Source organism: Schistocerca americana, chromosome 5 (genome assembly GCF_021461395.2).
Source record: "Schistocerca americana isolate TAMUIC-IGC-003095 chromosome 5, iqSchAmer2.1, whole genome shotgun sequence".
Classification (NCBI taxonomy): Eukaryota; Metazoa; Arthropoda; class Insecta; order Orthoptera; family Acrididae; genus Schistocerca; species Schistocerca americana.
Window position 1 is genome coordinate 191,551,892 of NC_060123.1, and position 12,319 is coordinate 191,564,210.

General features: G+C 43.5%; 1 protein-coding gene across 2 annotated transcripts in view; it reads left to right on the forward strand.

Annotated features, from left to right (window-relative positions):
• LOC124615606 overlaps positions 1-12,319 on the forward strand; it is a 237,922-nt gene that overhangs the window by 209,887 nt on the left and 15,716 nt on the right. For both annotated transcript variants that reach the window (XM_047143600.1, XM_047143601.1), the window contains one exon: positions 9,588-10,165. In XM_047143600.1, coding sequence (XP_046999556.1) covers positions 9,629-10,165 — 537 coding nt within the window. In that variant the 5' untranslated portion in view covers positions 9,588-9,628. The remainder of the gene's footprint in view (positions 1-9,587; positions 10,166-12,319) is intronic.

Sequence of the window (12,319 nt, forward strand, 5' to 3'; positions counted from 1 at the left end):
AGCGTGTATCGCTCTATAATGTTTCTGTTCGATGTTGGTTGTTCTGCTCCATACCTTGTCCTACATCATTCACATCGTTCTTTCAAGACGTCGTATGAATTCTGTACGCTGTATCTTTGGATAACATGGCGTTTCTGAAACAGCGCCTTGGGTAGCCAGTTGGTCAGCCTCTTTGTTGCCACTATGACCTCTGGCCCGGGCTAATATGACTAATTTTTGCTGGGTTTGTACCTTATCGACTACCTGCAGAATTTCATAACAACTACTGGGTTGTTGTGTAAAATGGTTTTTCAAGATTTTACGGCTGCTCGAGAGTCAGAAAGGTAATAATTTTGCCCTCAATGCATCTTCATGCGAACTTGTAGCATGTAACGTCCCCAAGCTTGTGTTGTGTGGCCTATGAATTCACATCCAGTGCCATATGCATTTTTGGCGCTATCTGCATACGAGTATTTTGGCGTCCTTCATGTGTCGCAAGCGTAGCTGTATTACTATCACGAGCCCTGAATGGTTATCATCGGCATCATTCACATTGTTGACTTTGATATATTGTAACAGTTGCAAAACGATAGAGCTATAGCACGTGTAACTCTGTGCCGGAGTTCTTCGATTTCACAGTAATGTCGAGCATACACTGAGAAAGAAAAATAGTACGCTGTTTTAGAGGTTACCAATTCATGAGAAATTTATTGCTGCTACAGTGCATTTGCAGAACATGAAAAGATTACGTTCGCAGATCTGTAGAGTAAGTCGTTCTGAGATACCAAATATCGACCCATGCTGAAACACTCATATCAGTATGTGGTGTTGCCTCCATGGGCTGAAATGCAGGCCATGACTCTGGCACGCAGTCAATTGTACAGATGGTAAATACTGTCCTGGGATACTTTATGCCACACCTGCTCACCCTGTTTACATAGTTTGGTAAAAGTTGTTGGTGGACAAGTCACACGAGTTACTTCTTGTCGTACCACATCCCGCTTGTGCTCGATTGGAGACAACACTGGAGGTCGTGCTGGCCAGGAAAGTTGCTGCAACTCTCGCAGAGCACGTTGAGTTTCGTGTATGTGTGTGTGTGTGTGTGTGTGTGTGTGTGTGTGTGTGTGTGAGAGAGAGAGAGAGAGAGAGAGAGAGAATTATTCTGTTGGAACAATGCATCACCTTATTGTTGCAAGAATGGCAAGAGAACGGGTCTATCAACATTTTGCATGTACTGAGCGCTGCTTAGCGTCCACCAGCGGAACATCAAAGGTGTACAAATGTTGTAGCTTACCACTCCCCAGACCATAATGTCTGGGGTGTAGCCAGTGTGTCTTGCACGAATGCACTCTGTAAGACACTGCTCACTAGGTCTACGCTGTACGCGCAAACGACCATTACTTGCGTCCAGGCAGAATCGGCTTTCGTTATCGAAGACCACGGCGCGCCATACATTTTCCAAGTGATGCTCTGACAGCATCAGTCGAGCTGTGCACGCCGACGCTGTGGCGTGAGTGGAAGATGGGCTGGAGGCGTGCGTGCCAGTAGTCCCACTGTTAACAAGTTCGTGTTGACAAGTCTGGGCTCATTACCTCTCTTATTTGTGCTGTGGTTAGCTGTATGATTTGCTGCTGCTGCCCATACAAAACTACGATCCCGGCGGACGTCTGTGCTGCGTGGACGTCCAGAACCTAGTCTAGAGGTGTAAGAGTGTTCAAAGTGACCACTACTACCAGCATCGTTGCACAACTGACGCAGTAGGTCCATCTTGTGTGGCAGTTCTCTGAAAGAACCATTCCGCCACTTTGAATTCCACAGTTTGACGGCTTTCAAACTCACTCACCTGGTTGTAAGAAGAACTAGTGTGTCTCCGATGATCGCTGCTTGCTTCACATGTTAGTGCCACAATGAGCCTTCCAGCTCTCAACATTTCATATTAAAGGGTAGACACAGATGGCGCTCTGGTAGCTACGCCGCTACTCTGTATGTTGTCAGACAATGTTGAAACCATTATCACTTCACCTACTATCCCCCAGGTGGCATATGCTGTCAAAATCGGCGGCGTCTTTCCAGGTGCACTAATTTTTTTCCGGCAGTGTATGTTCAAAAAATGGTTCAAATGGCTCTGAGCACTATGGGACTTAACATCTGAGGCCATCAGTCCCCTAGAACTTAGAACTACTGAAACCTAAGTAACCTAACGTCATCACACACATCCATGCCCGAGGCAGGATTCGAACCTGCGACCGTAGCAGTCGCGTGGTTCCAGACTGAAGCGCCTAGAACCGCTCTGCAACACCGGCCGGCCTGTTAAAATTAAGAAACTAAACTCCTCCTGAACAGGCCACGAAGGCCCAACGGTACCGACCGGCCATCGTGTCATCTTCAGACCAAGGGCGTCACTGGATGCAGATGTGGGGGAGCATGAAGTCACCACATAGCTCTCCCGGCCATATCTCAGTTTACGAGACCGTGTTTATCTAATAATGTAAAATAATTGTTGCCACCGTCCAGATATTCTGCATAGCCAAGATCTATTATTACGTTTTTGCGATAACGCCATCGAAGGTGTGGGTGTGTTTCTGATGTCTCTCATAACAGTGTATTTGTTGGTATCGGTTTCATCGCACCGACATCGAAGCACATTCAGAGCCCTTAATATTTTTGTCCAATTTCAATAGGGTGGACTTATTTGCAGAACCATAGCTGACAATTAGTTCATGTAGGCACGGATAACTGCTCGATAAATGCTTAGTCACATTGGGGTCAGCCCCCCAGGCAATATTCGTAACTGCTCGTAGGATATTTAATGCTCTTTCACACGTTTCTATATTAACTCTTCCAACATGTGTGCTCTATGCAAGTTTCTGTTCCATTTCCAAGCCTAGATACGTGACAGTTTTCTTGACTTGAAATGTGTATGGGCCTCGTTTTATTTGAGTCAAGCCTGCACGTCTAGTGAATTTTCACATGGAGGCCTTCCTACTATTTAGCAGAAAACATCGGATTTCTCCTTTAGTTGTCGTATGTCAGAATCCAGTGGTTTAATTTCTCTCTGTCTGCATAAATGAAGAGATCAACAGCAAATCGCAAGATCTGAATGCCATCCCCCACTAGGTCATGTATATTCCTACCGTATAAATAGCGGGAAAATGCTATTGGGGGGACAAAAAGGGCGAATATGCTCCTGTTTAAAAGACTCTGACTGAAAAATGGAGTTATCAGCCGCCTCATTCGACTTTCAACAAGTTCAAAATTTTTTCCAAAAATTTTGGCATGCAAAAATATTCGTACTCTTTTGACATGCACCTCATCTCTCACTCCCCCAAGTTCCCGTAATTGTAACTCGCTCACACCTGCTGGTCCAATGCAGTACGTCGCTCGTACCCATCCACTCCCATTTGTCCATTCTCACTCTCTTATTCAGTCCAACTCATTGTCACTATCTCGTTGTGTCTCTCTGTCACTGTCTCGTGTGCCACAGCGTCTTTCATTTTGTCCTGCTGCTACAACTACTACTACTAATGTAACTAACCTGTTTCTACGGGTTATTACGTTATTATTGGGAATGGAAATGCTTATTGATTGTGAAATTAACGTGAGAAGATTAGGGTCGCCGCCGATTCTAACCATACAACTAATCAAAGGTTTGGTCGAGTCGGAAAATAAATTAATTTGATCACAGACCAAAAACTCACAAAAATGCGTACGTTGTGATGTCGCTCATAGAGGATACGATGTAATTAATAGTATTGTCCGTACACTGTTCACGACAATCAAACATTTAAAATAAAATAGAAAATGCATGAACACTGCATAAGATCAGCTCCCAGCAACGCACCTGAAAATAAGACTTAATCTAAAGCATTTGTTATAAAATACAAGGGGAAACTAATCACTGGACCTGTGCGTAAGGAAACGCGTTGGATGTGCTAACGGGAAAGATACGAGGTGAGTGGCTTAGGTGCAAAAACGTAACCTCGGAACACAAGAGAAAATTGTAGATAAAATCATTTATTCCTAAGATAAGGATGTGAGGCGTGTACACAATTCCTGGTATCATTAATTCCTCAAACATTAAAGAAAACCATCGATACATACACCGTTATAATCTACACCTAAAATCAATGGTGTGAATCATTCATACAACTGCTGTTGCCTAATAACTGATCGCAATAACTCGTAAAACGGTACATGTTTCGCAGTACACCCGCGTGTCCACGTGGTTTGTGAAGACGCAATTTCTAGGTATCGTGGCCAAGTTGCAACAATATCACATCACACAATCATGAACAGTTAACGTTCTTTAAAACAAACATGAGACCGGACAGTTAGTGATGACGGTAGCCCAACAAACTCTAATGTTCAACCACGTGGTCGGCTCCCCACGGACGAAAGATATATAAAGCAAGGAAAATTTACGAGAAGGCAAAGTTATTACTATGTAGAAAAAATGAAAGCTTCTACAGGCACAGCTGAAGGCAAACAGACATTCATACAGAAGCGAGTGCTCACTTCTTAACGACACCTTTGTGTGGCGCTCTTCCGGTGGATCCAAGTCTGCTATAGAAATTTACTAAAAGAAAAATCTGCCAAAGTTTTGCATTCCTTGCTGCGACAAGGCATAGCAATCTTTCAGAGTTGAAAAGCGAGACCAAAAGCTAACAGCTCTCCCCTCGCCAAGTAACGACGCACCACGCGGTCAGTCCAACTCACCCTTCTTCGACTGGAGCACAGCTGTGGACGCTTCCCGTACCGGCGGCAGACTGCCTCCCTTTTTCATCTCCAGCCTCCTCCACGCTCCGCGTGGCCCGGATAACCCAAAGATGCCATTTCCGCCACCAACCTAACGCAGGTGGATTTCTCACTAGTAGCGCAAACCTCTTTGCATACTTGACCACTACGAGAGTTGGCTATTCTGTACAACTGCTGCTGAATCTGTATGACTATCGCAGACTTTCTGCAACAGACTACGCCACCGTCTAGCAACGTGACACACATCCACATTCATTCAATCACACCACTATGAGAGTTATGAGGAAAGAGAAACAAGGAAAAGAAGGAGAAATGGTAGTGAAAATGGGCTACCAGACTAATGAAAGGTGGCTACAGGACCCTTTCACTACTGCTACTACTATTACTACTACTACTGTCTCCTCTCCCTGTCACTGTCTCCCTATTGCTCTGTCTAACTGCCACGGTCTCATTCATTCGTTCCCGCGGCTGCTTTATCTTCTCACTCTCTGTCACTATCTCTCTCTTTATCGTTCTCACTTGCTCTCACCCACTTTCACTATCTCCTTCTCTATAGTCCTTTCCCACTGCCACTGTCTCCTTATCTCCCTCACCATAAAAAAACTAAAATGTGTTCGCATACCAAAACCTTTGGGAAAATTTTTAAAGTAGAAGATAGAATGAGTAAGCTGGTACCCAACTTTTTGGTCACCCTTCTAAATAAACAGGAACATATTCTCATTTTTTGTGCTCGGATAGAAGCATCTTCCCGCGGCTTCGCTTATTTTCCATGCCACAGCTGGGCATGCTGCTCGTATGAGAAGAGCTTTATGAGCAAGAAAAATTTTGACAGTTTTTTTATTTGAAATTGAAAAAAACGCAAAAAAATTTTGCATCTCAGTCCGTATTTTACTTGCACAGAACTACAACACAGTACTACAACACGGGGTTCCCAGAACTCTTCTGATGATGATGGAGTCACTTCACAGCATGTTTCTCTGTGCTACGTCACTTTATAAACTACTTTTCCGCCTCACACCGAATTTTACGTGGTTAAGTAGGGTAATTTGAACCTCTGTATTTCGCGAACGGCGTCTTAGGAATACATCGCAAAATTTCAGAGGTTTTTGCTATGCGTAGCCATACTGACATTCGCGGCTCGATTTCGGTGCCTAAAACAATATTTTATGGGGTGTTTCTCGATGTTGGATAAAGATTTATGAAAACGGGAAGACGGTCCTTCTAGGTAAATCTCTAGAGTTTGTACCATTAAAATTTGAGCGGTTTTTTGCTGTTACTTATTTAGATATCCGCTGCTGATGTCGGAAAAATGGTAAAAAAGGGTGTTTTCGGATTTTGTCAGGAGCCACACATGAACTAAATGATACCTCCATAAGCCCCCTAAGGTGCGCCATAGACCACATCTAATGCAAAAAGAACCAACCGATTTCACCATTTGCCTAATTTGGAGGACGTGTGGAATATTCAAATTTTGACCATATTTTGTCGGATAGTTGCAGTAATACGATCCTTCTTTTCGGTATATGAACGGTCCCTACCCCAAGGGATATCCAAAATACTTTGACCCTATCTTTCTGTCACCAATAAAACCCGAAGTATGAGCCACAGAAAAGTGCCGTATTTACGTGCGGCGTTTTGGAACATACTGTTAGCCCTTTCTGCCACGTGTGTTCCGATTGAAAAGCGATGGGGACAAAATGAAACTTGGGGGGCAAGACAGTGCTTGTCGTCTGCGATCCGATTGTCTGTAGGCCATTTCTGATGATGATTTGTCGGTTTGATAACACTTATTGTATACTTTGATCAAATCTGTTGGACACAGCAAAGTTAAGCAGCTTATGTGTTAATCTCGGTAGTGCGTTAGATACACGTGTGAAAACTGCCAATAAGCATTTACTTTCGCTTAGAAACTTGCGAATGTCGGTCAGAACTTTTATTGTCCCATTCCTCTTCTAAACCGAAGTTGCTATGGCGACAGAATGCCTGTCTTTTTTCAGCCACTACCCCAATCTATACGTAATCATACTTTCTAATATTGTGCGTGTAGACATCAACGTTATCGATCTATGGGATTCAACTTTATTTGTCCTTTTCTTCTTTCTTAAGTGTTACTATTCTTGCTAGATTCATACAATGGGCAACGACGGACTGATCCCATACTTCATTGGAGATACTGATTAGATGGTGGTTTCCCATTGGTGTGAGATGCGCATTTAGTAGCTAATATTGTCAGGACCCGGTGCTGAACGTTTCGCATGAAATAATGCATCGCCCGTGTCTGTGAGGGGATACGACTGCAAACGCTCGTGCCTCGTATTCTCACATCTTTGTTGTGGTCTGGGATTCCCGTCACGTAGTCCTCCCTCTGTTGGCGAAGCGTTTAATTTCCTGAAAAATTTCTGTGATTGGTGGTTGTTTAGTGAAAGTGTTCCAACTGCTTCTTCACCTTTGTTTTGTAGTACGTTTGGCTTTCGCTATTGCACATTCAAGAGCGAGATTAATTTTCTAATGTGGTGCGTTCGGCTTGCAAAGTCTTCGTGCACAGCAGACCGTTAATAATAGATAACTGGTAACTCACTGTTAACTGGAAACTTTAGAAACCTTTACATGCGGCATCCAAATCTTCAGTGGTTACTGCTGCAGTTTGGGTCCTGGGTACTTCACCTTCCCAGTCATACTCCTTGTCGTAGCAAATAATCTGTAATACATAAGTCTTACAATAAGCTCCAAGCTACAAGGTGCATCTGATAAGTTCGGTGACTGGCCTCAGAAAATAAAGGAAAAAAAGAGCTACTAACAAAATACCTTTACTGTCTTGTGAAGTCATCACCAATAGCTGCTAAACACCTCCGACATCGGCTGTCAAGCGATTGGAAGCTCTCAGCGAATGCTGCTTGTGCAGTGCTGGAAGCACCGTGGTCGCGCGTTGTCGGATATCCTCAACGTCCGTGAATGTCCGGGAACAGTAGTGCATACTCTGCTCTCATTCTCAAAGACATCCATCACACTCATGTCATTGCAAAATGGAGCGCAAAATGGTGCAACGCCTTAACATGAAGTTTCGTTTCAAATTAGGGAAACCGGCGACGGAGACACAAGAAATGGTAGTCCAAGAGCACGTTGTTGGAGCTGTGAGAAAGAGGAGTGTGTGTGTGTGTGTGTCGTTTAAGCGTATTAGAGGCGGAAAAGACTGTGTCGAGGAAGATCTGCGTTTGTGTCAACAACCAACGAGGGCGACCACTGCTTGTTGCTGTCTTTTACAAAGACAGCAGAAGAGCTAAACATAAGCAAAGATAAAGCACAATTGTTAAAAAAAACGTTGCAGACGTTGAGGATATCCAACAATGCGTTACCAAGGTGCTTCGAGAACTTGCAAGATAAGCGTTTGTTAACTTCACAAACTGATGTGTCATCTACCCCTCCGTTTTGGTTGCTGCTATTGTTCACCAATGTGCAAAGTTTTTTCTGGAGATTTGACAAGAGTAAGATTACAATAATTTTTTAGTTTACTTATCTTTTCTCCAGTTGCTCTTGTCTAGGGGTAACATTTTAGGTTCTCATGGTTCAGTTGATCTCAATAATTTTGAGGAATGTCGTTGCTGAATTTTTGTTTTTACGTTAATTTATTTTGTCTAATTTTAATACATCACACAGTCTCTTGCATTTTCACATTAACAAAGCCGAAATTACATTGTTCGCCCGAAATACAAAAATACGTCCGATCACATCAGAGGCATGCTTACTACTACTTCACTCTGTGGTAATAACAATATTCCAATGTGTTTACAATTTTTCTTGACAAATGAATTTCCATTTAGTTCGATTATTAGTTCGTAAATGAATCCAGAAATAAACATTATAAACAGTAGTAGACTGCTTAATTAATAATAGAAATTGTAAGTGTGCCAAGTATTTCGTAATTTCAAATGTTACTAAAATACAATATTAACTGTGTATTTTGAGCTAGTATATATCGATTGTAACAACGAAAATAAAGTAGCTCCTTTTCATAAATTTTAGCCTGATATATAAAATATTGTGTATAAAACTACATGAGATTTTTTAGAAAAAACATCTGAGATAACATTGACCTGTCAAAATTCGAAAAATATTACTCGTATCGACTGCTACTGTTGAGGGAAAGTAATGCTAGAGGAGGATGTCCCTTTACAGATCTCTGAAGTGTGTTGTACCTAAAGGTATCTAAAGGTGATTGTTTTAAACGCCAGTACAGGTTTTCCGTTTGTGATTCTTGTTTCCTTTTCTTTCTGAGACCATGCACCTTGCACCGTGCACTCTGTATATTGTGCTACGTAGTGTTGTGTCACCTAGTATCGCACCGTCTCCACTACGAAGACTCAGTTTTACTCCGTTCTGTAAGTTACTTTCGGTGGCCAACAATATAGAGTACCAGCTTAACGTCTCCGTAATTGACAGCTGGTGGAAACTGGGAACTGCCAACAGATCACTGAGCTTGGGATGTGAGAGCACAGACGTTCTTCGGAGACAGACGAATGTAGCAAACTGATGCAATGTGCGTAAACAACGCGCAAACTGGAAAGAAACCCTACAGCACTGTTTAACCTCCCATCGCGGCCCCGTATACTGACGTGGAAGAGTGTTCTTCTTCTTCTTCTTTTTTTTTTTTTTTTTTTTTATTTTTTTTTTTTTTCTCACACAACTAACGTGAGCTTATGATCTCCGTGTGTTTGCTTCAGCTACAGAAGATTTACTGCGTTTATAGTAACAAGAAGATGCGCGGACGTATCATTTTAAGGCAGTCTGTGCACATTCTGCAAACCTGAGTGAAATTATTACAAATATACTAATTAGTTGGTGTTCTCTACTTGCAGGTAAACGTAGCAGACGTTCCCTGAAGGCAGTATTGCGTACAATGGCGTCTGAGTGGAGCAGGGATCCAACTGAAGACCAGCAGCGATACTACGAGCTGTTGGGGGACGTCTGTGCGTACGAAACAAACACCAGCAGGGGACTGCTGATACTGCATAGAAAAGTTGGTTACGCCTTGTGTGGCATACCAGACGAAGAATCGAAATGTGATAACGCCCACACTGGATACAGTGAGAACAAGTACAAAACCATAAAGGCTGTCGTCGACTTCATAAGAGACGTAAACAAGGAGAAGACGGAAGAGAGAGATCAACTTGATATGGCCATTATATTTGTCTTCGTGGAATACGAGAAGCAGGTGCTGCAGTATCCCGTATTTCGAATATTGCTCACGAAATCCAAGTGGAAATTCGTGGATACGAATTGCCGCGTCTATTCTTCGTGGCAGGATTACTTGAAATCTAATGAATTACCCGAAGGAAAATTTTGCTGGCCTCTCAACGGAATATACAGTGGCGACGACGACGACAAAGTGCAACTAGGATGGGGCGTAACACCTGCAGCACAACCCGGCAATAAGGTAAACATACTCCTTTACTGTTCCTGCTTCGCTTTTGTAGTTAACGTAATTATCATTATATTATTGCATTAATCTGCTCGTCTACAGGAACTTCTTGTTTTTATTTATTTACTTATTTATTTATTGCTTATTTAGCCTGACCAAATTAGGGTTACATCTCTTACATCTGAACGGGAACTAGGTACATTAAAAATATTACATACGTCACAGTAATAATAATTTGCTTTATTATTATTGTTATTGCTGTTAATTATATTATTAATAACAGTAGTAATATTAATAATAAGGGTAATAATAAAATACTGGAGGCATTAAGAAGGATATTGATCAGTTTAGCACAGTTGAAGCCTTTTTTGGTATTATAAGAAATGGAAGGGATAATGAAAGAGAAGAAGATTGAAATCAAACAGACGATGGCTGTTAGGAAACAAGAGAATTTGAGTGGAGAACTGTGTAGACAAGGGGAAGGGAAAAAGCAGTTGGGGGAGAGAGGGTTGGGGAGGCTGAGGTGCACACAAGTATATGGAAGAGGTAACTGTGGTAATATACAGTGATGAGTCAGAGCTTTGTGACCACCTGCCTAACAGCTGGTATGCCCACTTTTGGGCCGGCCGCGGTGGTCTCGCGGTTCTAGGCGCGCAGTCCGCAACCGTGCGACTGCTGCGGTCGCAGGTTCGAATCCTGCCTCGGGCATGGATGTGTGTGCTGTCCTTAGGTTAGTTAGGTTTAACTAGTTCTAAGTTCTAGGGGACTGATGACCACAGCAGTTGAGTCCCATAGTGCTCAGAGCCATTTGAACCAACTCACTTTTGGCACGGATAACAGTGGTGACGCGTCGTGGCATGGAAGCAGTGAGGTCGGGGTAGGTCGCTGGAGGGAAGTGGTCCCACATCAGCACACGCAAGTCAACTAATTCGTGTGTAAATTCCGGGGAAGGGTGCAAAGAGCTCTGACGCCACGTTCAACCACGTCCCTGATGTGCCCGATAAATTTCAGATCTGGCAAATTGGGGGCCGACAACATCGATTGGTACTCGTCACAGTGTTCCTCCAGCCACTCCATCACGCTCCAGGACTTGTGACATGGCGCATTACCTTGTTGAAAAATGCCGCTGTTGTTGGAAAACATGTTCGTTGTCAAGGGGTTTATGTTATCTGAAACAAGTGTAAGATACTCCTTGGGCGTCATGGTGCCTCCCACCAGCTCCACTGGCCCCATGGATGCCCACGTAAATAATCCCCAGAAGATAATACAGCTGCCGGCAGATTGGCTCGTCCTGCAGTACATGTGACAAGGAGCTCTTCCCCTGGAACATGACGGATTCGCGTCCTTCCATCGGTATGATGGAGAAGATGTCGGGATTCACCAACCAAGTAACGCTGTGCCACTGCGCCAGCGTCCAGAGTCGATGGTCACGCCCATTTAAGCCGTAATTCCCGATTTCGTGGTATTAATGTTGGCACATGCTTGTGTCGTCGGTTGCTGAAGTCCATAGTTAGGAATGGTCGTGCACTGTGTGTTCAGACACATACGTACTTATGTACTCTGCCCAACATTAAAGTGTGATCTTAGTTCCACTACTGTTTGCCGTCTGTCCTGTTTTACCAGTCTGCCCAGCCTACGACGTCCGACATCTTTAATGAGGGGTTGTCAGTAGTGGGACAATTTATTAGTTTGGGCTGCCTACATCAGAGGCAACTATACCTTCAGGGACAACCTATTGTTCTTCCTTAACATTTGGTTCTGCTAAGTGGATTTGACCCCCTGGGGATAATCTGTCCTTCTGAGATACCTCCACCCACCCCTTTCTCCAACCCTGCGCCCCCTCCCTATCACTAATACAGGTTGCAAGATCCGCTCGCTTCTACACTGATACTGTTATTACTCAGCCTTGAGTCCGTAGAGGGTGGTATATGTGACGTACAGTATGACTGGTCAGCATTTCCACCCGGAATTTTCGAGTGTAAGTCGGACCTTCCTTGATCCGCCTTGGTGGGTCGTGTCGTCGGATTTCCTACTACCTGTGCGCGGTGCAGCTCTCGTAAATGTCGTCCCGTGCAGATTCTTCATTGGCGCATTGGATGTCTCTGTCGGTGGAAGCTAATTATCTGAAACTGCTGCGGTCAACTTTGGGGTATCTATTTACTCGAAATT